At 52.4% G+C, this 22273-nt stretch overlaps 6 protein-coding genes across 6 annotated transcripts; 4 read left to right on the top strand and 2 right to left on the bottom strand.

The window, feature by feature from the left end:
• Nucleotides 1-202: 202 nt before the first annotated feature.
• NEUTE1DRAFT_101799 (uncharacterized protein) lies at nt 203-2895 on the bottom strand (the record flags this gene model as incomplete). The annotated part of the gene is made up of 4 exons (XM_009853807.1): nt 203-1060; nt 1124-1285; nt 1345-2053; nt 2213-2895. 4 exons carry the CDS (start codon nt 2893-2895, stop codon nt 203-205), a joined length of 2412 nt encoding a protein of 803 aa, XP_009852109.1.
• A 629-nt stretch (nt 2896-3524) lies between these two features.
• On the top strand, nt 3525-6042 carry NEUTE1DRAFT_101797 (uncharacterized protein; the record flags this gene model as incomplete). The annotated part of the gene is made up of 11 exons (XM_009853806.1): nt 3525-3735; nt 3948-4114; nt 4159-4403; nt 4435-4558; nt 4594-4597; nt 4684-4799; nt 4977-5063; nt 5390-5490; nt 5567-5631; nt 5665-5669; nt 5815-6042. 11 exons carry the CDS (start codon nt 3525-3527, stop codon nt 6040-6042), a joined length of 1353 nt encoding a protein of 450 aa, XP_009852108.1.
• Nucleotides 6043-7221: 1179 nt separating this feature from the next.
• Nucleotides 7222-8687, top strand: NEUTE1DRAFT_83796 (uncharacterized protein; the record flags this gene model as incomplete). Its single annotated transcript, XM_009853805.1, has 2 exons — nt 7222-7415; nt 7486-8687. The coding sequence occupies 2 exons, from the start codon at nt 7222-7224 to the stop codon at nt 8537-8539; spliced, it is 1248 nt and encodes a 415-aa protein (XP_009852107.1).
• A 1943-nt stretch (nt 8688-10630) lies between these two features.
• Nucleotides 10631-13005, top strand: NEUTE1DRAFT_123033 (uncharacterized protein; the record flags this gene model as incomplete). The annotated part of the gene is made up of 2 exons (XM_009853804.1): nt 10631-10748; nt 10820-13005. 2 exons carry the CDS (start codon nt 10631-10633, stop codon nt 12661-12663), a joined length of 1962 nt encoding a protein of 653 aa, XP_009852106.1.
• A 2039-nt stretch (nt 13006-15044) lies between these two features.
• Nucleotides 15045-15797, bottom strand: NEUTE1DRAFT_45725 (uncharacterized protein; the record flags this gene model as incomplete). Its single annotated transcript, XM_009853355.1, has 4 exons — nt 15045-15206; nt 15245-15381; nt 15522-15595; nt 15709-15797. 4 exons carry the CDS (start codon nt 15795-15797, stop codon nt 15045-15047), a joined length of 462 nt encoding a protein of 153 aa, XP_009851657.1.
• Nucleotides 15798-15970: 173 nt separating this feature from the next.
• NEUTE1DRAFT_130443 (uncharacterized protein) lies at nt 15971-20747 on the top strand (the record flags this gene model as incomplete). Its single annotated transcript, XM_009853803.1, has 2 exons — nt 15971-16417; nt 16491-20747. The coding sequence occupies 2 exons, from the start codon at nt 15971-15973 to the stop codon at nt 20106-20108; spliced, it is 4065 nt and encodes a 1354-aa protein (XP_009852105.1).
• Nucleotides 20748-22273: the final 1526 nt, after the last annotated feature.

Genomic DNA, 22273 nt, shown 5'->3' with positions numbered 1-22273 from the left:
AAAAAGGTACAAAAGCCCAGATGTTCATCCATTGTTCCATCAAGGTCATCAACTTCGCATCGTCTACGCCCTGTCCTAGGATATACCGTTTTGCGCCAGCTGTGTGACCACAGAAAAAGATAAGAAAAGGACCAAGCCCATGTACGCCCAAGATGTATAAAAATGAATCGCTACAGTAAGCATGTCAACTGCCTCGAGTCCCTCAGTTGTTCCTGTCGGTAGTCTTTTGAGGCCTGTAGTTTGGCATCTCTTTGAACCATCCCTGTGCCTCGTCATACTTGTAGGCATGAAATTCGATTCCGTACGGCTTCGGCTCGATAGCGTAGAGCATGCCCAACGGGACATCCAGATCGGCGATGGATTCCCTCGTCAAGTCCATAAAATATGCCATCAGGACACGGCAAACAGATCGATGGCCAACGATGAGGACGTGGTCGGTTATACGTTCGATTTCGCGTACCATATCACGCAACCTACTTATGACTTGTAGGTACCCTTCACCGCCAACACCAGGATAGATATAATGAAGCTTATCCTTGGACCGCTTCTGGTACTCCTCGGGATACTGCTGCGCAATTTCCTCGTAGGTCATACCCTCGAATGTGCCGGCATTGAGCTCGTTTAGCATTTCCCATTGCTTGACGTCGTAGTCATCGTCGGCATCAAAATACTCGGCAGACTCGATGCTGCGTTTGAGCATCGAAGTCCAGACACAGAAATTCTTGTCGTCCAACTCCTGATACAGTTCGGGGTACGGAGGCGTGTGGTCGCCGGGTGCTGGCGGGAAGGTCGACGACGCGATCTTGTTCTTTTGCTCGATAAGCCATTCCTTACGCTTGAAGGTGATGAAGTTGTAGAGAGCCTGGGCGTAGTAGTGACCACGTTCAGTCAGACCCGAATCGCCGCCCAACTTGTGCAGTTGGTTGTCCTGGCTCTGGCCATGTCGAGTAATCCATATCTGCCTGGGTGCGAGGTTGAATGTGGTCAGATATGAAGCGATGCCGGCCGTCAAGAAGCCTCGGAGTCTATGGTGGATAACTTTCCGGCCCACATCGATCATCTTGGGTATGTTAGCACAAGACCTGAAACGGCACGTCTAGCTCAAAGAGTAACCAAACCATACCTGAATGTACTGCAAATCATTCTCTTCCTCCCACTTGCCGAGCGGCTCGTAAGCACTCTCGTATGCTTTGACACGCTCTCGAAAGTCCGCAAGTGACTGGTGGGGATCCTTATCCTTATAATCAGGACCGGCAAGCTTCAGGCGCATATTCGCCTCCAAGAGCTGTTTCATTGATTAGTCGAGGGCTTTATCAAAACAGCAAAAGGCACAAATAAGCTCACGTTTTGATCGTGACATATGCTCTCGATGAAGAGGATGCCCAGTTTGGGCTCCCTTTGTTGGATATGTTCGACAAGAAGCTTTCTCCGATGGACATTGCTGTTGGTGGCATCAAGAATACCCACGGAACCGCCCTGGTGCAGGAGGTAGTTCAGAAGCTCATCGAGGGTGTCAATCGCAACCTGCTCACGAAGCTTCGCTGCAATCTCGTTCTTCGGGTCGAAGAACTTTGCTGACTGATCGATTGGATCCTTGGGGGCTAAATCATCTCGGTGCTCGTTCAAGTCCAGGGTTGTCGGTTCATCCTCTTCCAGCGTAATCTTCGGGGCATCCTTGCCTTTTAGGAGGATGGTGGCTGCTCTTTTGGGTGCGTCGTGGGGATCGTGGTCATCGTGGCCATCCGCCGAAGTCGGAGCAGGCTGATCACCCTTGTGGATGACGCCAGCGGCGATACGTCGGCGGTTCCCCACATTGAAGATCTTAGTGTTGTGTTGCTGCCATGAGAGGTAGCGCTGAATTTTCTTGGTAATGTAGGATTTTCCTCTTGCTGGTAGGCCGACCATGATGACTACCAACTTGGCGGCAACATCTCGTTCGGGAATTCTGCCATCGGGAGAAACCCTCGATCGGGTCATACCCGGAATGTTAAGCGTCGTTGCATGTGGTCGTATCCTGGGTGTTACGCAACCCGAATTCTGGCGCATGGGCGGGCTATAGCAAATTACAGTTAGCCTGTGTGAGTCGAGCGCGGACCCCACATCATCACCAACACTGATCGTTGGGATGCACCACCAGAGTACGCGCATAGAAAGTGTATGAGAATTAAACGGGAAGATAAGTTCAGCCTCATGCGGGGTGGGTTACACATACATTCGCGGCGATCCAGGAGCTGTCGAAGGGATGCTCTGGCTGTAAGGGGAGTTGTAAGCTATCGGGTTATGCTGACCAGTGAAACCAAAACCACCGATACCACCGTCCAAGTCGTTGAGCGATCTCAGCGCATGCGAAAAGGCAACGGCGGGCGCTGGTAAAAGAGTGTCATGGTGTTCTTTTTCATGGGCTTTTTGCTGTTGGTTGTCCTGCTGTTGTCGATTCGTAGAAGCCTGAACAGAGATCGTCGGCGACGAGGGGGTGGTTGCGGCGGAAGCCATGAGTTGACCCTTGATGGCCAGTTTTCGCAGTGACTCCGGGGGAGACGAGGTCCTGCCAAAGTCTTCGTGAGAGGGAAGGTCAGCCGAATTTTCGGATGCTGGTGTGCAAGAGGGTGCGGAGGTGGAAGCGTTGGGAAGATGAGAAGCAGCCTGGGTCTGCAAGAGAGCCCAGAGTAAATAGCTAGAAGAAGGGTGGTGGTGGTGGTGAGGTTGGACCGGATAGTAACCTTTGCTTGGAAGAGTGCCGGTGGAAGCTGGTCTGTCGGGAAGATGTACGAATTCTGGGGAGGACGATAAGGACTCGGATTGCGGTGTCATCGACGCCGGGGTATCTGGCGGCGTCGGCGTGGACCACTTGCGCGTGTCCGTGGCTCGTGAAGAAGGCACGGTTTGAGTGTCCATCCAGATTTCTTTTTTTTTTTTTTTTTGGAGACGGTGCGTGGTGAGGTGGTGAGCTGCGGATTGACGTATATGGCTTTGGGCTGCTGCGACCGAAAGGGTCAAACTAGGTGCGTTGGTGCGCGAGGCCGTGCCAGCGAAGGAACGCTTTGTATTTTGCCTGGTGTGGTTCAGTCCAACCTTTTGGGGGTTGCTGCTGGAGTCGATGACGGGAAACTGGAGCAGGCGCTGGAGTCGATGGTTGGGGACGCAATCGTCTTTTTATTCCACGCCAATCAACTTTGTTAGAGCGTCAAAAGGCCCAGTTGCTGGAGCTGGGTATCGTGGGAAATCGGGCAGGGTCAATGAGCGAGAAATCTTTTTTCTTCGCACTCAGCAGACCTCAAGTTCAAGGCCGAGCGGCGGCGATGGGTTTTTGTGCGGTAGTTGAAAGGTATCTGGCAGTGATGTTTCCTTGGGCGGACCTGGAAATTTTGGAGAAAAAGATGGATCTCAGCACAGGAAGACCATGAAAATTGTTTATATGAGGCCAACTTGCCACTAACCCTGTCGGGCATAAGAAATCAGATGCGCAGACTTGATGATGATAAATGCGGTACTGCGTGAGTACAATTTTGAGTTTTTGAGCGGGCATGGACAGAGGGGCCCGGACCAGACCTGCTCCCGCATGGAGCAAGAACTCAAACGTGGATCCTGAAAGTCGTCAAGGACTCCGCTACATATGCCAGACGGGGACCCTGGTCCCTCACCGTGGAACCGGCTGGAGGAGTGTCGACGTCTGCCGTGCTGCAGATGGACGTCGTGCGTGGGATGCACTTCCTGTTAGGGCCAGATGGGGGTGCTGTCAGTGTCAGGAATGCGCTAGCAACTTACAGTAATGGGGTGATGACTGGACCCTCCGGCCCATCTCGTCAAAGAAAAACCTGAACTTGTTGAATCATCTTACCACGACCATGAACCGCCACACGGTACCCAATGACGACTTCGGTCCGTCCTCGCCAGCGCAACAGCTCTGCCGGGGGGGCTGCGCAACGCCAAGCACACCTTGAAATTAGCGCTGTTCCACGCAAACGACAAATGGAGGCGAGAGTGTCGCGGTATAAGTCAGTCGATTCAGCTCGGATCCAAGACTGCACTGATTTCGACACGGAACTGTAATCAGGTCGAGTATGACTGCGGTCTTGTCGGCGACACCAATGAAAGGCTTGGCTGCTTGGCTGTGGTGTTTGCGAGATTAACGAGTCTAAGTGACGATCGGCTGTCTAGGGTCCTTTCTACTCGGTGGTGGTAAAGGTTCTGGGCGCCGATGATGTTGCTGATCTTGAATATGATGTCCAGAAAACTGATACCGAGAGATATTTGTCAATGGAAGATGACACTGGGAGTGCAAAGGCGTATTTTTACCCCCTGGCCAGAGACAGCCGCTACCCTCGTCCAGTCCTTATCAACGTGCATATGGTCAGTCCTGATTCGATTGTTATGCGGGCATCAAAGCCCAGGGCGACACTTGTGTGCAAAGAACAAAAGCTGTCATTGCGAGAGGAACCATCCGTCACCACAGGATGGAGGTGCTATTGGCCGGAGAGCCAGGCAAACAGGGGAATTTCACTACGCACATCCATGGAAGGACGCAGTCATTACCAGACGCCTTATCGGGGATCCGAAAGTTAGCGCTTAGGACGGACTTGAACATGAAAATAGATGGGTGCGGCGGATTGGTCTTGGCCGCTTTCTGACTGTGGGCGGTGGCTGCATTCTTCTCGGAATATCACTACAGTACGCTTTGTCCAGGGTTTGGTCTACGGGCACACGCAGCACTCGGCCGTGATGGATGTCATCCAATATTGACCACGGCCAACCAGGAACTGGAACATTCCCTACGGTACTTTCCATTCTGGTCTCTTTCCGTCGGTGAGTAACTCCGTGGTTCTCCAGATGCTGGCGCTCCGGCTCCTGGTATAGACATGGAAGGTCAGCACCTCGATGATGGGATCCGGCTGGGCGGTGCCACAAACGGGCAGATTCAGCGGCTCGGCAGTGATGCTCCCCATCTTCGTCCGATGTCTCCTCAAGATCGCCATTAGGATTGTAGTGTATGGCGTGAACAACATGTAGAAAGGCCTCCTCCGTCTTCGGAGTTCCGATATGTAGAGTACGTACAGAAGGCATGTGTACGTGCTACTACACAGTAAGTACGTGTGAGTGTCAATAGACCTGTAGGTTGATAATGATGATGATGATGATAGAGTGTCGTTGTATAAGCGCCGCATCAAGGCGTGAATGATGCAAAGTGATATAGATTACCATGTTGCCCGTCATGGGAAATGCGCCAAAGTGGAAATCTGCGGGCTGGACGAGTGCCCGGGAACCTAACTCTACCTCAATCTACATCTTGCAGCGGGCTGGATTTTAATGCAGCTTGTCCGCTGCTGCCGGTGTTCGTTTGTGCTCTGGTACTTGACCTGACGTGTTGGGTGCCATGCAGTTTTGGAGGCAGGTGAGGATCAAGGAAAGGTCCAAGATTGTAGACAGGAATTGTGTACAACAACGACTTGTAGGTAGCGGAGTGTCAGGCGGCCACAGTCCGGTGGCATCCAAGCAAGATGGACCCCCACAAACCGGCGCCATCGTGCTGCACGACAGCGGAGTGTTCAGTTTAAACATTGGATGACAGGGCGCCACCAAACTCTACACTAGTGTCCGGTTGTGGGCGTGGTGATGCTACCACATCCGCACAGGGTAAGAAGCTTGGCTAGCTTAGCTTCATCTCAGTTCATGTTGAGCATTCGCTATGCTTGAGCATGATCGACGGGAAGGACAACGGGCGGCACCACCTGTCTAATTGCCGGAGGCGAGATCTTAGATTGGGGCCGCTTGGCAACGCCCGAAGTTGTGAAAAAGATGATTATTTGACTCGCCAAGAGGGCTTCCTTTATTGGTAAGATGAAGAGATCGACTGTGTATGGGGGGCCTGAAGAGAAGATGAAGTGCGTGTTGGTCGAGACCTCTCTGGTAATGAAACAAGTATCGTTTCATTATGTCGACAAAGTGCAAGCCATCATCGGCAAAGGTTCTCGAATTTCTCTCTTCACGGGACAACCATCTCAATCCCGCCAGGAAAGTCGCACGGGTTCAATCGCCGACTTTTAATTTGTCTACACCCCGACACTTCAAGACTGGGCCTCTTTGTAGTGTAGGATAGTCACCATGTGCGGGCATTACAACCTCGTATACCATAAATGGAGCTCTTTTCTACTCCTGTCCAACGTCTTCACACTCTGTCACATACCTACCTAATTCCAAAAATGCTTTGAAGAAAAAGTATGGACCTACCTATGTATATAGCGGCTCTACTTCTCACCTAGTGTACAAGGCTTAATCCTGCTGACGGGATTGGTTGCTGGGCTACATGTGAAAGCGGGACCCCGCAGCATACACTATACAGTACACTATTGACTATACAAATTTTATAGATAGCGGGGCAGGCAAAGGTCAGTTCATGGACCTCAAAACTTCGATTTTGATCAATGACATGGAACAACGAACAAAAAGCCCCTTTCGTTGCCTGCCGAAGAAGCAATCGCTTTCTGCCGTTGAGGTTGTTCCCTCTGGCGGGAAGCCCGGTCCCGGTCTGCGCCAGTGCAGGTGGAATGCGGACGAAAATCGATCAAATGTTTGCGGCCTCCCGTGACGCGGGGTGGGTGGCCCTGACCCTGACATTCAAATGTTCGGAGATACAGTCTCTGGTGGGCTGTCCGCTATCCGCTCAGGTGGGGCATATTTTTTTTTGTCTAGATCAGCCCGGTCCCGACACAGACGGCGACACGACCCAAGGACCTCCCCAGCCACGGGCAACGCGCACGCAAACGGGCAATAAGCGACGGCAAGCTGGAAGCGCATCTCTGTGCTTTCACTCTTTGCGACATTGCACTGCAGTTTGCTTTCCTCAGCTGCTTGGTTGACGACGGGAAAACATTGTCTGTTCTTTCCCGGCTCTGGACCCTCCTTTCGTCTTGCTGGACAGGTACTAGCCACTCTCACCACTATGGTTCCCTCCCTTCTTCCTCAATCGGTCCAGTCTCGCTCATTCACCCGCGACCAAGTTCTCCTCAAGCCTCTACCTTGCCAGTTTTGCTCGACCCTCTCTTCAGCCTGATCCCGAGAACCTGCTGCCATCATACCTCTACGCTCCGGCTCCGAACGATCTCTACACCTTCAGTACGACGGTTTACCGACTTCGAGTTTCGCACGCACTCCATTCCCTTTCCAGCCGACATCATCCAAATATCAGAATTCGCCGGTCAAAGAGCTCTACACACTTTTGCAAAGATGCCTCACGAGGACAAGTCCATGGGGGCAGTCCTTGCTGCGCAGGATCCCATTGTCCAAAGCCTCGTACGCGAAGAAGTCGACCATGGAGTCCTTATTCCCCTCAAGACAACTCTCGAACTAAGAGACGACCACGTTACGGGCCGGGTACTGATCACCCGAACTCCCGTCAAGTCGGCGAACCCTACTATCAGGTACGTCCCCTGCTGCAGTCCCCCAAGCCTCTTACCTCTCCGTGTCACACAAGCTGACGTCTATTGCAAGCCTCTTGCGCGATATGCTACCTGAGGAAATCGTTAAGGGCGTTCCACACCTACGCAGATGCGCCAAGCCAGGCGACCTACCCGCCCATCTCAAGACCCAATTCATGAACGAGACGCCCCAGAGCCGACAAATCCACACGGGCAAGTCGAACTGGATCTACATCATTCTCGGTCCCGAGTCCCAGCTGTCGCGCGACGAGCTAGTCCAGGCCCTCAAGACGATCGAGGGACTGGAAGAAGACATCTTCATCCGCAGTGTCCCTGTTCCCATGGTCGCTCCCACCTCACAGATTCAGGCCGCCATGTGGTCCCAGCACTTCTGGCCCACTCTTTACCGCAAGAATAACCCTCTTGGACCGCACCCCGCCATGGTATCCCGAAGCACAGAAGAGATTACAGACGATGCTGCGATATGGATGACATTGGCCCACCAGGTGGCCGAGCAGACTCAGGCCGCTGGCCACGGAGAACCCATGGGGGCTTGTATCGTCCAGCGTGAGGAAGGCAACAAAGTCACCCTTGTCGCCCTTGCTGCTGACGCTCGCTGGCGCTGCCAGGGAAAGACGGGATGCACTGGGAATCCTATGGCGCATTCAGTCCTTCGTGCCATCAGTATGGTTGCCCAGAAGCTAGTGCGTGCGGAGAACAAGAGGACCGACACGTTCCAAACCCCAATTCTCGAGTTTGAGGCCTTCCAAGACAAGCCTCTTCTTGACGACGAGCAAAAGGTCTTTGAGATTGACCATCCGTCTCCTGATGGGTACCTCTGCCACGGGCTCGAGATGTACCTTACGCATGAGCCTTGCGTAATGTGCTCCATGGCCATCCTTCACTCGCGCATGGGCAAAGTCGTCTTTCGTCATCGTATGCCGCTGACGGGCGGGCTCTGCGCTGAGAACCGTGGCAGCGATCACCCATCGCTTAATGGCGCGGATGGTGGTCGTGGCCTTGGGCTGTTTTGGCGCCGAGAACTCAACTGGAGCTTGGTGGCCTGGGAATGGGAGTCTAATGGCTGCTTAAAGCCGCTGCCGGTCAACCAGATGATCCACGCCTGATGGTGTTGTGAGGAATGGAGGTGAAGTAGGTGGTACGCATTACAGGAAACTGCTATAATCTCACGGGGCACGCTTTGGTATGCACTTTTTTGGGGGGAGAGGGTTGCGGAAACAGATGGCAGAGAAATTAGGTAGTCCTCTCTGGCCTCTCTGTCGGTTCTTGATGTTATTGAACAAGCATTTTTGAGCAAACAAAAGGGTCGGAAACAGGGAACAGAGGGTCACGGCGTTTGGCAAAGGTTTTACCCCCCATTGTCCTTTTAAGTTGAGCATCAGTTGCATGGTAGCGAGAGCCCGCAAGCAGGCGTTACGAAAGAACAAAATTACTGGACTGGCCGTTCTGGTCTAATGAGGTAGAGATATTTGCTGCTGGAATACTGCATGGATGGGTTTGAACAAATGGAAGAGCTGGCTCGGCGTCATTGCTTACAATGAGAAACTAAATTCCCTTTAACGGAGCAAATTTGTATTGTGTTTTGTGTGAGATAGGTTATGGCATATTGGTGGCTCCCCTTCCTAGCGGTTGACGTCTTAGAGCATGCGGCAGATATCAAATCCCCAACTTTTGTCAACACTTTTTGTCACAGCAGCCAAGTCGCACTGGCATCTGTGGGGACCCTATCTTTACCTCTAAGTATTGAACAGAATTGCACCGCTAAAGGGATATTCTTTCATAGCATGCTGAGCTGGTGCAATTCCCGCACCGCCTTTGGATGTTTACTGAGAATAAACATGGATATGACTGGTGTGCGTTTGTAACAGGATGACAATTCTTATATCCAATATCTCCACATTGCCCTGGTTCTGACTCGAATTGCATGTCTGGTGCATGTCAAATATTGCGAAGGCGCCGAAGCGTCAACTGAGTCGAGGAACCAGCGTGCCGGTAACCGCCAAACTTTTTCCAAGTTTGAAAATATAGGGACTTCGAGTTGTGACCTCATTGTCTCTTTTCGGCCTTCCCGCCGACTGCGACTGACGGCCAAATCAGATATGAGACGAACTGAATTGAAGGTTACGCTAAAGGTATGGGACTGTTGTTCAATGGGACAAAAGCAGGGCCCGTCCCGCTCCGGGCTACTCGTCAGGTCGTCAGCACCGACCGTCTGACAGTAGTAGTGGTTATTGGGATATTGACTTGTCTACGGACTATTAATTTGAACGGCGGGAGCGACTTTCATCTGGCTTACTTGTATTCCATTCCTCCCAACTGATCAGCTACATAGTCTGAATCACAAAAGCCATATGGCGTTTTAATTCAAGAATTCAATACGAATCTATATCTTTCCCACTAGTCAGAGGTTGGGTTTGAAAATCCCAAACGAGTGTGTGACTTTTGTTCAATAGGACAAAAGCAGGGTCCGTCCGCTCGGGCCCGCTCCGGGCCCTGCACTACGTACGCAGCGACTCGACGCCGCTGCAGTAGCGAACTAGCCTCATGGATCCCTGTTATTTGCGTTGCTTCCTCAACTTCGTCCATTCCTCCGTTTCTTCCCTCATCATAGAAAGGACCACAGCTGACAGTTAGAAGCAATTCGCTGTCTGCAAAGAAATCCCAATAGAATCCGACTCCGTTACTTCAATCGATCAATCTTTACATCTCTTTTTGCCGAGCACATCTTCTCCAGTAGTCTTCCCCATCTGTGTCACCGGGACCTCACCGCCGACGACACCGCCAACCTCGTACTGCGAAGAAGCCGAGAACACACCCATTTGAAGTAGCTGGATAGTCGGCTTCGCGGAGTGAGACTTCTGTCCACAAACTGGCAAGCAAGGCTCGTTCCCATGATCTGCCTGGTCGAGACTGCTTTCCTCACCCAATCCGTCTTCCGCTTGATGGCTCAATAACATATGCTTCCCACTGCCGTGCAAATATTCAGCCCGGTTGACGCCTAGACTAGAGTCTAGACGTACAAATACTATCTACACATTGTTGTAGAACTTCCTCGACAAGAATATCTGGTCCACAGGGGTCCTCCTCTAGATATCAAGACAAGCATTGCGATTCGCAGTCATCGTCTTGGCTCGAACTTGGCTTTTGTGAGACAAGAGTCTTGGAACTCTTAGCAGTCTTGGAGGACCGATTTCAAGATGCCAGCCTTAGCCATCACCAACTTCAACATCGTGTTGAGCGTCCTAGGAGGATGGATCTCGCTCTTCGGGCTGGTCTCATACCTCTGCAAGGAAAGCTACTACATGTCCGAAGCCTGTAAGTACATCCACAGACTTGGACGTCCATACGCCCGACTACTTGTACTGACCTTCGTTCTCGAATTGTAGTCATCTCCTTATTGGTAGGCGTTGCTTTCTCCCCTCGCGCCGCCAACTTCATACGTCCTCTTGCCTACGCCGACTATGACCCCCTCACATTGCAGGCGATTACCCTCGCTTTCTCCCGTCTTGTCCTAGGCGTACAGCTTGTCCTTGCCGGCGTTCAACTTCCTAGCAGATACCTACATCAACAATGGCGCCCACTCTCCATGCTACTTGGCCCTATCATGTTCATGATGTGGATCGCGACCAGCCTGCTCGTCTGGGCTCTCGTGCCTAGCTTTGGCCCCAACGGCATCGGCTTCTTGAAGGCACTGGTTGTCGGCTCGTGCGTGACGCCCACGGATCCGGTTCTCTCCAACGTCATCGTCAAGGGCCGATTCGCCGATCACAATGTTCCTAAGGAGCTGCAGCGGATCATCGTGGCCGAGTCGGGCGCCAACGACGGACTCGGCTACCCCTTCCTCTTCTTTGCGCTGTATCTGATCAAGTACGTGGGACACGACTACCCCGGCGACGGCGCGGGCTCCGGCAGGGCCATGGCGCTGTGGTTCTACGAGACGTGGGTGTACACCATCATCCTGTCCATCGTCTACGGCGCCGCGGTTGGCTGGATCGCCAAGGAGTTGCTCCACTGGGCCGAGGAGCGCAAGTTCGTCGACCGAGAGAGCTTCCTCGTCTTTGCTATCTCACTGGCGCTCTTCATCACGGGAACGTGCGGCATGATTGGCAGCGACGACGTGCTCGCGTGCTTCATCGCGGGTAACGTGTTCACCTGGGACGACTGGTTCCGGCTGGAGACTCTCGATGACTCGCTGCAGCCGACCATCGACATGTTGCTCAACGTCACCATCTTCATGTGGTACGGCGCCGTGTGCCCCTGGGAGATGTTTCTGCGCAACGGCGTGGGCATGCAGATCTACCGGCTCATCGTGCTCGGGATCCTGGTCCTCCTGGTGAGGCGCTTGCCGTGGGTGTTCATCGCGCACAAGATCCCCTGGGGCCGCAAGATGATCCCCCAGATCGAGGGCGCCAAGCAGGCCATCTTCGTGGGCTTTTTCGGGCCCGTGGGCGTCTCGGCCATCTTTTACCTGTACATCACGCTCGAATTCCTCAGAGGCATGGACGGCCCCGACGGTAAGCCGCGCGAGGACGTCAAGGACCTGGCGGAGACGGTCACGGTGGTGGTTTGGTTCATTGCCATCTGTAGCATCGTTGTTCACGGCCTTAGCATTCCGGTAGGAAAACTCGGGTTCCATCTCCCTCGCACACTTTCCAAAGGCCTCAAGAGCGGTGCGGCGTCGCCCTCGCGCTCGGTTCTCCCGGACTCCAGGCGTTCTAGCGGCGGACCTCTGCCATCGTTTAACATTGGCGGCAGGGTCAGCTCCTTCTTCACCGGCAGGACACCGGGGTGGGCAAGGCCTGCTGAGAGGCAATCCGATGACGAGCACGGTACAGAGAGACATGGTGAGACTGACTATAGTCAGCAAGGGATTCCGTTGACGCGTCCTGTCTACAGAATTGATGGAACCATTATTCGCAATCCTCCTGCCTCTGATACCGATGCTGTGGAATCAGAGCCGAAAGATGTTGCGGCTGTGGATAACGTTGAAGGGCCATCTCAATCTCAGTCTCGGCTTGATACTACTCCTACCAACTCGAGCAACACGACTCTGGATGACGGGAGACGGGGAAGAGGGGTTTCGGCCACACCTGCGGCTCGCGAGGCAATGGGTTCCAAGTCTCACAGTCGAGCGCCGGGGCGGTCTATTTGGTTCCCTGATGATAACAGCCAGGGTGTTGGCAGCGCGCCAACACTTGTTGGTGAGAACACGGCCGGTGTCAAACAGTAGTATGCTGGGTTAGTCGGATCTCGGCGTTGATGTGTGCCGGAAGACCCCGGTGTTCACCAAGTGAAGAGAAGACTATTTGTTGAGAGGGAGGGGCTGAAGAGGAGAATGGGTGGAGGCAGATCCCGTACCAGGTTCAGCGAGAAGCTTTGGGATGTAGAGAAGATTGTAGTTTTGTTTGGGGGAGGTGAAGAGGAAGCAGATAGGACGGAGGGTATCCTAGGTGGAGAGAATCTGGAAGATCAGCGAAGTTGAACGAGGGGCAATATCGTGTAGATACATAGAAAAGAGGTCCAAGTCTAGTAGATAAACGTAGAAACAAATGTAGACTATGTAGTTGCCAGACTATCATTCTGACGTTACCAACTCCTCTATTTCGAATATTTTGCTTTCCTACCAACCGCACCATGTACTGTGTACCCTCTCTCCCAACAACCCACCTCGGTTCGGCTCCCGCGGCCGTCTTTGCACACCCCGCGGCCCCCGTCAACCGATCGGCATCCGCATAGCATTCCGCAGAGCACCCGACCCGCTCCACTTACCGGGCCGGTTCCGATGGCCGGGCCATCTTCGCTCAATTCTTGCTTCGTGGACGGTCCGGGTTGTATTTTACGTACAGTACATAGCCGAACATGCGGCTAGTCCTAGTGGCCAGTGTCGTGTGGTGTCATTTTGCTTAGTGTAGTTAGCGTCCGGTGCTGCGGAGGAAACTACAGTACTGTAGCGGGCATTAGGTTGGGGGGTTGTTGCCGGTCCCTACCTCTAGATTTTCCCCCTCTTTGGAGTCCGGAGCCGGGAAGTCACGATGGTGTTGCATCCTGATTTTTGTTTGCAATTTTTCGGAAGCAGTGAGAGATATCGCGCCTTTCTGACTTTCTGGAACAGTTGTTCGTTGGTTCCCGATGCGAGAAGATCCAAGATAGCGAATGCAAGATTATCGACGGTAGGCAGAAATGGGTATAACGGCATCGTGTTTACTGTATGTCATATATCGAAAGCCTCAACGGCGCGGGGAAAACAGGACGCTGACTGGCGAGAAATGTGACGGATCAGCATGGTCGGCGTAGTTAGGTACTCCTGCAGTTGTCGTTGGATGCAGGCGAGGCAGCGCCGTCACCACGAGAAAGGCGCCCCCATGGACCCATTCACGCTGTGACTCAAGCCGCTGAGAATCTCAGATTTGGTCGGATTTCGTGAGATCTAACGTTCTCTCCTCTTTCTCTTTTCACTCTCTTGCATCCTTGGCGGACAAGATTTCTAGCCGGCGTAAAAGGATGCTGTAGTGTGTGTATGTAGAAGCCGACAAGATGCTTGTGCTGTTGTGTAACTCCCAGACTCGCAGCCCAACAGCCAATATTGTCTCCACCAAAAGGAGACGACGACTTTTTCTCGACCTGTGAGGTCTGGAGGTGAGCCTCCTCTTGTGGACTTGGGGAGGAGAGGTAAGATGCAGAGCACGAGCCACATCTGCAAAGTTATCCATCGAGACTGCTCCAGCCGGAGGGAGGAATTTGGACTAATGCACGCGGTTTTTTGTTTTTTTACCGTGTGCGCACTTATATATAATGTGGGAATTGGTTGACTCCTCGGAGCAACCTTTGAGGATTTTGGTTTGGGGCCTAATGTTAGAATATCTTCTGTGGCTGATACTCTCGTCTTCCGTCGTCATTCTCCAACATCGACGGATGTTCTCTGTCGAGCTGCACGCTGTTTGGCTTGTCCCTGGGCGGGGAAACTGATGGACCCTGATCGCTTCCAACTTGGCTCCACACTAAGCCTACGTAGTAATTGATCCGTGCACCGAGCAGGGACAAGACGTCTTGTGTTGCACCAGCTTACGACTTCACAGCTTGGACTGCGTTTTGTTGTCTCCTCCAGAGGGAAAGACTGGGGGATGGAAAAAAACAAGAAAAAAAAGGAGGAGATAAAGTGCCGTGCAATATGGACGCAGTGCGACCCCGTACCAACCAGTCTACCACCTGTCCATAGACGCAAAAGATAAGGCACCTGAGCATATAAACTGATCGATGTGATGAACTTCCATGTTAAAGAATTTGTGCATAACTGGCCTCAGCGTTAACGTTTACGGAACAGATTTCGGTGGTATCCAGTTAGTGCCGCATTGCCCGCAAGTTTTGTTATCCACTGCTCAACAACAGCTCAGTTCGTTTCAGCCCTTTCGCGGTTTTTGCTTTGGAACTCCACTCTTTTTCGCCTAGCTCAGTTCGTTGTGCACTGCAGTTCATCGCTCCAGTCTCCAGCCCACCAATTTGGCACACTTTCCACTTTCGAGTTCGTCCCCTCTTCTTCCACTTCGCAGGCCAGTCACGGTCCATGCCTGCCCTGCCCTTCCCCAAATCCATTCGCAACCAGACTCTAGGTAGTCAGAGGTAGAACCCCCCAACAGCATTTGCCTCTCTCCCGCTCCCACCAGAAACTGGAAACACCATAACCTGCCTCTGCCACCCGACGACACCCACCTCTTCATCGTCCGTCTGAACAGCGTAGCCGGCAATTGCGCGCCCCTTGCATTTTGCGTTACCTACCTCAAATATCTCTCGTCGCAACAACGAGTCCCGATTACCGAATAATCCGTCGTCCTTTTCTTGTCGCTCGTCCCGTCCCCGATTTGCGCGCCTTTGCCGTCCATATCTTCCAGCTTGCTCTTCCCGCTTCGCTCGCTGCTTGCACCGTCAATTGGCCGTCCGCTTCTCATTTTCCCTTACCGCCTTTCAACCTCGATTTGCTGTCCGCGACACACATCGCCACTGGCGCCAGCCCATCATTTCTCGACTACATCATCTCCACAAGCCTGGAAACTTCGAACGTCCGTACTAGTCGTCTATTTCTCCTTTATATACTCGCCGTGGTCACTATCTCGTTGGGGGACACATTGACTTGTTGCCCTTCTGCGATCCACTCCCGCGATTCTGCCCTGCGCCGCACGAAAGCAAATGGCAACGGGCTGCCACGCGACCTGCCACGACTAGGAAAACGAGCGCCAGCAACGTCAAACACCACGGGCTAACAAGTCATCTCATCCTCGACCGACGCGGTGGAATATCATCTGGTTCAAGGCCGAACCACGACGGGTGCCGGGAACAGCCACGCCGGTTGGCTTCCGCAAGCTGTTCCATTATAGCACATCATCGACAACCTTTGCTCATTACGGTGATCGAGAGCCATGCCAAGCTTCAATAACAACAGGTCGGGGGAAAGCGACTTTACAGAATTTCTAAACTGCGATGGATATCAGCCCTGGTCGAACCAAGAAGCTCCCGATGGCGCCCTTGCTGGTGCCGATTTCAACATGAACCAGGCATGCATCTTCGATTCGGACGAGATGAGTCCCGCTGCCAGTCTTTACGGCGCATCACAGTTCACGGAAGCCTCACACTTCACGGCCGAGAACACTCCCTTCGATCTCGACCAGCAACTAGACGACAACTATCAAAGCGGCTACCGATCGCCGCGGATGCAGTTCGCTTCACCAGATGTTCAGACGAGCCCGGAGTCCGCCCCCGCCACATCAAGAAACTCGCTATCTTCGTCATCGACGTCGATGGACAGTCTCACTATTGACCCTTCCGATATCAAGCCGACCGAGGTCACATCAGCACACACCAACGAATTCTTGGCCAGTCCGTACGACAACAGTCCTAGTCCAGTTGCTTCAATGCAAGATGCATTATCACCACAGCACCCACGCAATCCACAACCTTTGATGCCATACGTAGCGCCTGAACAAGCTCAGAGGGTGAGTAATTCCATTCTTTGACTAGGTGTCCAGAAGTTCCTAATTGCTTTTGCAGCAGTACTCCATGATACAGCCCGATGCTATGGTAACGGATGGCCCACAAGAACAAGCTTCGGGGACAAACATGGCGACTGCCCAACACATGTCGCAAGTGATCCCGGGGCCGGTTGCCAATTTGCAGATGCATGGTTTGCCAACGCAGTTCATTGTACCGCCCTCGCACTGGCCGGCGGCCTTTACCTATAGTATGCCACATATGCCTGATGGTCGTGGCATTTCCTTCATGCCGCACGGGATGCCCGTGAATCTTCCCCAGATGCCTAGCGGCTTTGGCGGTCCTCCGTATCACCTGGACGTTTTATTGATGGACCGGATGCGGAAGAAAGACGGATCTGGAAACGTCAACGGAGAAGTCGAGATCCCCAAAATGAGAGTTGAGACACAAGCCAAGTACAGACTCGCCCTCTTTCCTCTCCCTCACGGCGTCAAGAAGCTTCATCTTCCAACGCAGTACATCAGCAAGGTCAAGCAAATGGCTCGACCTCTTCCGCCGCCATCGCCAGAGAGGCTGGAGTTGCACGCCGTCGTTGTTTGCACGAGTGCAATGGAGAACCCCGATCTGAAGAAGAAGGCTCTAATGCGAGCCCGCTTGGGTGCGCAACGTCAAGTCAAGGGGGAACCGAAGCCGAACACTGACGATGAGTTGCCGGGCCATGATGGTGGCGAGATTCGAATCTGCCAAAAGTGTATCAGGCGCGAGTCGAAGCGAGCTGGGCGGAAGAAGGTCAAGAATGTGGAAGAAGATGAATACTGGCGATCCTTCGAATCGGACAGGATCATTGTGTTCAATGCTGCCGAGATTCAGGAATGGCATGAGCCAAAGCCCGAAGAAGTGAACGCCTACCATGTGGAATTCTACATCAGAATAGCGTGTTATGGCCGGCACCACAACGACAAGAAGAAAGGTTTCCAGGTCATCTTCACCATCGTCGACCACGAAGGCAATTACATTGCCCAACAGCTTTCGTCCCCGATCGTCATTACCGATGACCACAAGACGCGAGACTCTCCGCAAGTGGACGATGAGTTCATTCCGGACCAACCGCAGAATGGCACTGTTAATGCTCCTGCTTCGAACGGACAGCCTACCCCTCCTCCCCTTCCTCACGATATCCAACCACTCAAGCGTAAACAGCCAACTGCTGTACCTCCGGTTGCCGTTACTACGCCTAACCAAGAGATCTCTCAGCCCCCATCGCCGATCAGGCCTATCACAAATTCGAGTAAAAAGAGAAGAGTTGGCAATCTAATCATGACACCGGTAGAAGCAATCGCCCCAATGCCCCCGCAACAGGTATCCAACGCGGCGGCGGTGGCTAAACCAGCCTCATCAGCCTCATCGGCCTTTGTTCCGCCTGTTCAGAGGCACTTTGCTCGGCCTTCAGACGCGAGCCAACAGCAGATTAACCCACCATCCCTCGCTATCGGCGCAACAACGATGTCGTATACTGGCGGCTCGCCGCCTTCAACCGATAACAACGACCAAGCAATGTTCACCTTGCCTGGCAATCAAGGTCTCAATTTCTTTGCCAACCCCACATCAGGAAATCCAAGTCGCGATCCCAGCCCAAGTCATTGGCAAAACACCAATGGCGGTAATTTGTTGAGCCCACTTATGCGGTCAGCAGTCGGCAGTCCATTCGCCACGGCGCCGGCGCCAGCTCCCGCACCGGTTGCTAATCCAATGCCTTCTGTGGAGGCCCCCGTTCCGGTCAAACTGTTCAAGGTAATTCCGCATCAAGGATCGGTTGATGGCGGATTTGAAGTTACAGTACTAGGCGGTGGCTTTTCCCAGGGCATTGTAGTTATGTTTGGCGGGCGACAGGCCACGACGACGACGTACTGGGGAGCAGAATCTTTGGTATGCTTGGTCCCTCCGAGCGACACACCTGGCAAAGTCCAGGTTACCTTCAAGAATCACCAGGTACGGGGTCAACCCGTGTACTTCGAGTATATCGATACAAGGTCCGACGAACTGGCCAAGTCTGCGCTCGCCTGCTTGGCGCAGAAGATGGGCAAAGATGTCAATTCCTTCGCCAACGACCTCATCCAGAACTTCACCAACGAAGGTTCTGGCCCCTCTGCCTCCGGTGCTCCTACCTATAACCACGGTCACTTTGAGAACTACCTCCTCAATGTTATTGAGGCGATTGATCTGGACGACACTCCGAACAGCAAACCGAAATGGAATCTCGCTAGCGAAGCCACGGGAAAGACCATGTTACATTTGGCCTGCTCTCTTGGTCTCCGCCGGTTCACTGCAGGCCTCCTGGCTAGGGGCGCGAACCCTGATAGCCGGGACAATGGCGGTTATACTCCTCTCCACATGGCTTCTCTCAATGGCCATGCTGAGATTGTACGGCTCTTGGTTGCCCATGGTGCTGATCACACGCTCCGAACCTTATCCAGTTTCACTGCTGCGGACGTGGCCAAGACGACAGAGGTTGTCCAGCGCCTTGCAACTAGCCGACTACACAGCAGGTCCCGCAGTCTCGGATCGCTACCTAGCAGGGCTACTAGTACCAGTAGCTTCACGTCACTCCAGCAAACGACGACAGCCATGGCGTCTTTGGCCCTCGAGAGGCCGGTCAGCGAGTCTACAGAGCCAGAAGACTCTTCTTCCTTCATGTCAGATGTCGAGGATTCATCGGAGGACAGTGAATCGACCGATGGCGACGATGAACCCGTTCTCGAAATGCGCCGTAGCAGTCTCGCGTCGCCACCATCAGCCGACGAGAATGTTGCTGAGCGGCAGCGGCCGCTTGTTGATGGTCTTGGTCCTGCTGCTGCTGTTAACGCTATCAGAGAGCAGATGATGGCTCAAATACAGCAGTTGCAACAGATGCTTCACCTCCAGAACCTCCCTCAGCTACCGTTCATGCTACCTCCAGTAGTACACTACATGCCAGCGTTGCCTGGTTACCAGACTGCCCAACGTCTTGCGGCCACTGTCGTCCCAGGAATTACCGCACCAAGGCCAGAACCAAACGCCACGCAACCAACGCCCCTGCCGCCTACATCGAAGGAATCTGCAGGCTGGTTCAACAGTCTGATGAGCAACAACAACAATAACTCTGTTCCTCCACCCTCTTATGATGAGAGTTGTGGCAAGGGTCAGGGCGGGTTCCCAGATGAGAAACAGGCGTCAATCGCGATGGCTGCCGCCGAAGCTGCAGCAGACGAGAAGTGTGCGGCCATCTTTGACCAAGCCGGTAGCAGCAGTATGACGATAGAGGCAACGACCACCACGACACCCGCTGTGGAAATTGACGACAAGACAGGGATTAATGAGGAGGTTGAAGTAGAGACGTCGCTCGAGTTACCGGTCATGCTTGAAATCGGTCGCAAGAATGCCATCACCAAGGAGCAGCAGGAGAACCTACGCAGGGCGCATTCCGTGAAGAAGAAGGAGCTGAGTAGGGACAGGAATCTCTATCTCATCTGGATCCCTCTTCTGCTCGTCACACTTTTCGCAACAGTGTTCAACGAGCATCACTCTATCTGGAACTTTTTACAGATGGCTCTTGAGTACCTCTTTGGGAGTACACAGCCGCTGGAGAATCATGCACCCCATACTGTGATTGGGCAGCCGCAGCCGCTTCAGCCGTTGCAGGAGCCAGTGGGGGTATGAAGGGGGGGTATATTAGATATTGAGTTGAAGTACCTTTGGCGTCGTTTTCGTTCTTTTATTCTTCCGCAAGTCGCCGGGGACCTCTTACGTCTTCAAGGTCGATACAAATCTGTACAGCATTCGTTATGGCAATACCCTCCTCCCCTGCATGGACTGGTATTATGATTCCGACTTGCTCACTCACAATCGCACTTGCACTTGCACTACATACATGTACATTACATATACACTTTGGGTAGAGTCTGGGATATATAGTGGTAGAAGGGAAAGAAGGGTTGGTCGGAAGAGGGAGGAAAGGAAAGAACGGGAAGGCGGAAGCATGCTATGATAACAGCTTCAAGGGACTAATGACTTGTTTGAAGATCTCTTTTTCCAAAGTCTAGTTATTTTCTCCCATCTAAGTTAGAGAAGAAGAAGAGATGAAGGCGATCCAAACATCACTTTGCTTGTAATTGTCTTGGAAAGCAGGGCACAATGGACAGGGGTGGATATGATGAACTGGTGTTGGTGGTTACAGGAACTTGGCGCTTATGAAGAGAAAACTATTAGACCCGACAAGGCTCTTTATCAGTGTACTAGTTTAACCATTGGATATTGGCGTGAACGAGACCTGGATACAATGAATAGAGCGTAAAACTTGGCAGTTTCATTTCCACATACTTTTAGTATCTGCTTATTGGTCTACCAAGGCAAGAAATGGATGCTCTGCCACTGAGTGTCCATTTTTCTCCGGGTCGAAAGCGAAGGGGGAAAACTGTCTGACTAGGTAGTTTGTCGCGTCAAACGAAATGTCCCAGGCGGCCTAACCATATATATACAGAGCTGTTCTTTACTGCCCCTGGGTTCATTTTCTTCGGCAACTTGGAGAGTCGCTAGACTTCCAATCCCAAGTGCTTTGTCAGAACCCTCCTTATCTACCACACTGTCTACCTTTTCGTGCTTATGCGACATGGGCATTACACTAAGAAGTACTCGAACATTTTAGTGTAATAGCCCATCCGCGCCAATTATTTTCTCTGTCTCAAATTGCACGACGTAAGGTTTGTAATCTTCGTGGTCCTCCTCCCCGCTTGTTATGCACACCTCTTACGTAGTGAGATCAGTTGTAGGAGTTGGTGGGAAGCGGGAAGCTGCACACACACGAAACCTACCTACCCACAACCATATATTGGTCCTGATTCCTCCTCTATTTTCACCACTTAGCGTTCCTCAAACACGGTGTAACTTCCATTGTGCATTTGCTCGGTGGTACCCGTTGTCCACCAATCAATGCGGGCCGCCTGCCAGTAGATTCACTCCTTACCCGCACGTAAGGCAGAAAAGGAGAGGACTAGAGAACGGAGAGGTAGGTGGTTCCGCATGAAAGAAGGAGGAAAAGACGAAGACGAGGAAGACGAAGAAAAAGGTGCAGAAGAGTGTGCGAGGTATGGCCAAGCCCTCCTTTAATACATTAATTAGCAAATGGACATCCAGGTGGCATTTTACCTCCAAGGTGCAAACAAGTGCCCATGCATAGGTGCATTCCCACCTATGTAGAGACAGTCTCGCCTAAATATGTCAGCTCCTCACGGAAGGAACCAACAACCGACAACAACCAAACTAAGCCAGCCCGGCCTGCTGGACGGTTTGACAAACACCCAACCCAATTTACCAATCTCACTGCTTGATTTTCGACTCCGTCGTCTGTCAGGAACACAAGCACTGTGATCGCTGTCATAGTATGCCATATGCAGCAGGTGGGGGTGTGTAATATATAATGAGTGTCCCTGACTAGATACTGAGGAAAGGATGGAGGATGGAATATGTGAAACGTAATGTGTAAGGTAAGGCGCGACGCAGTGCGGGAATCTGGAACACAAAAAGGATTACCTCTCGTGAACTTGGCCAATGGGCGAGTTCATTATGATCAAGTGTTGAAGGCAAACGTGGAGTAGTGAGACGTCAGCTCCTTGTTTCATCAATCGTGCAAACTAACTGAAGTGATCTCTCCCGTCTCCCGGTTACCGAAACCCCTCCTCTTATCCCAGCATCGTGGTTTGTTACTACGTACTGAGCTTGTCTTTGTCATTTCAGCACTAGATCAGTTAGCAGAACATCGCACTAGAAGGTTTTTTTTTTTTTTTTTTTTTTTTTTTTTTTTTTTTTTTTTTTTTTTTTTTTTTTTT

This window comes from Neurospora tetrasperma, assembly GCF_000213175.1.
Source record: "Neurospora tetrasperma FGSC 2508 unplaced genomic scaffold NEUTE1scaffold_4, whole genome shotgun sequence".
Classification (NCBI taxonomy): domain Eukaryota; kingdom Fungi; phylum Ascomycota; class Sordariomycetes; order Sordariales; family Sordariaceae; genus Neurospora; species Neurospora tetrasperma.
This window is presented reverse-complemented; position numbering and strand designations above follow the sequence as displayed.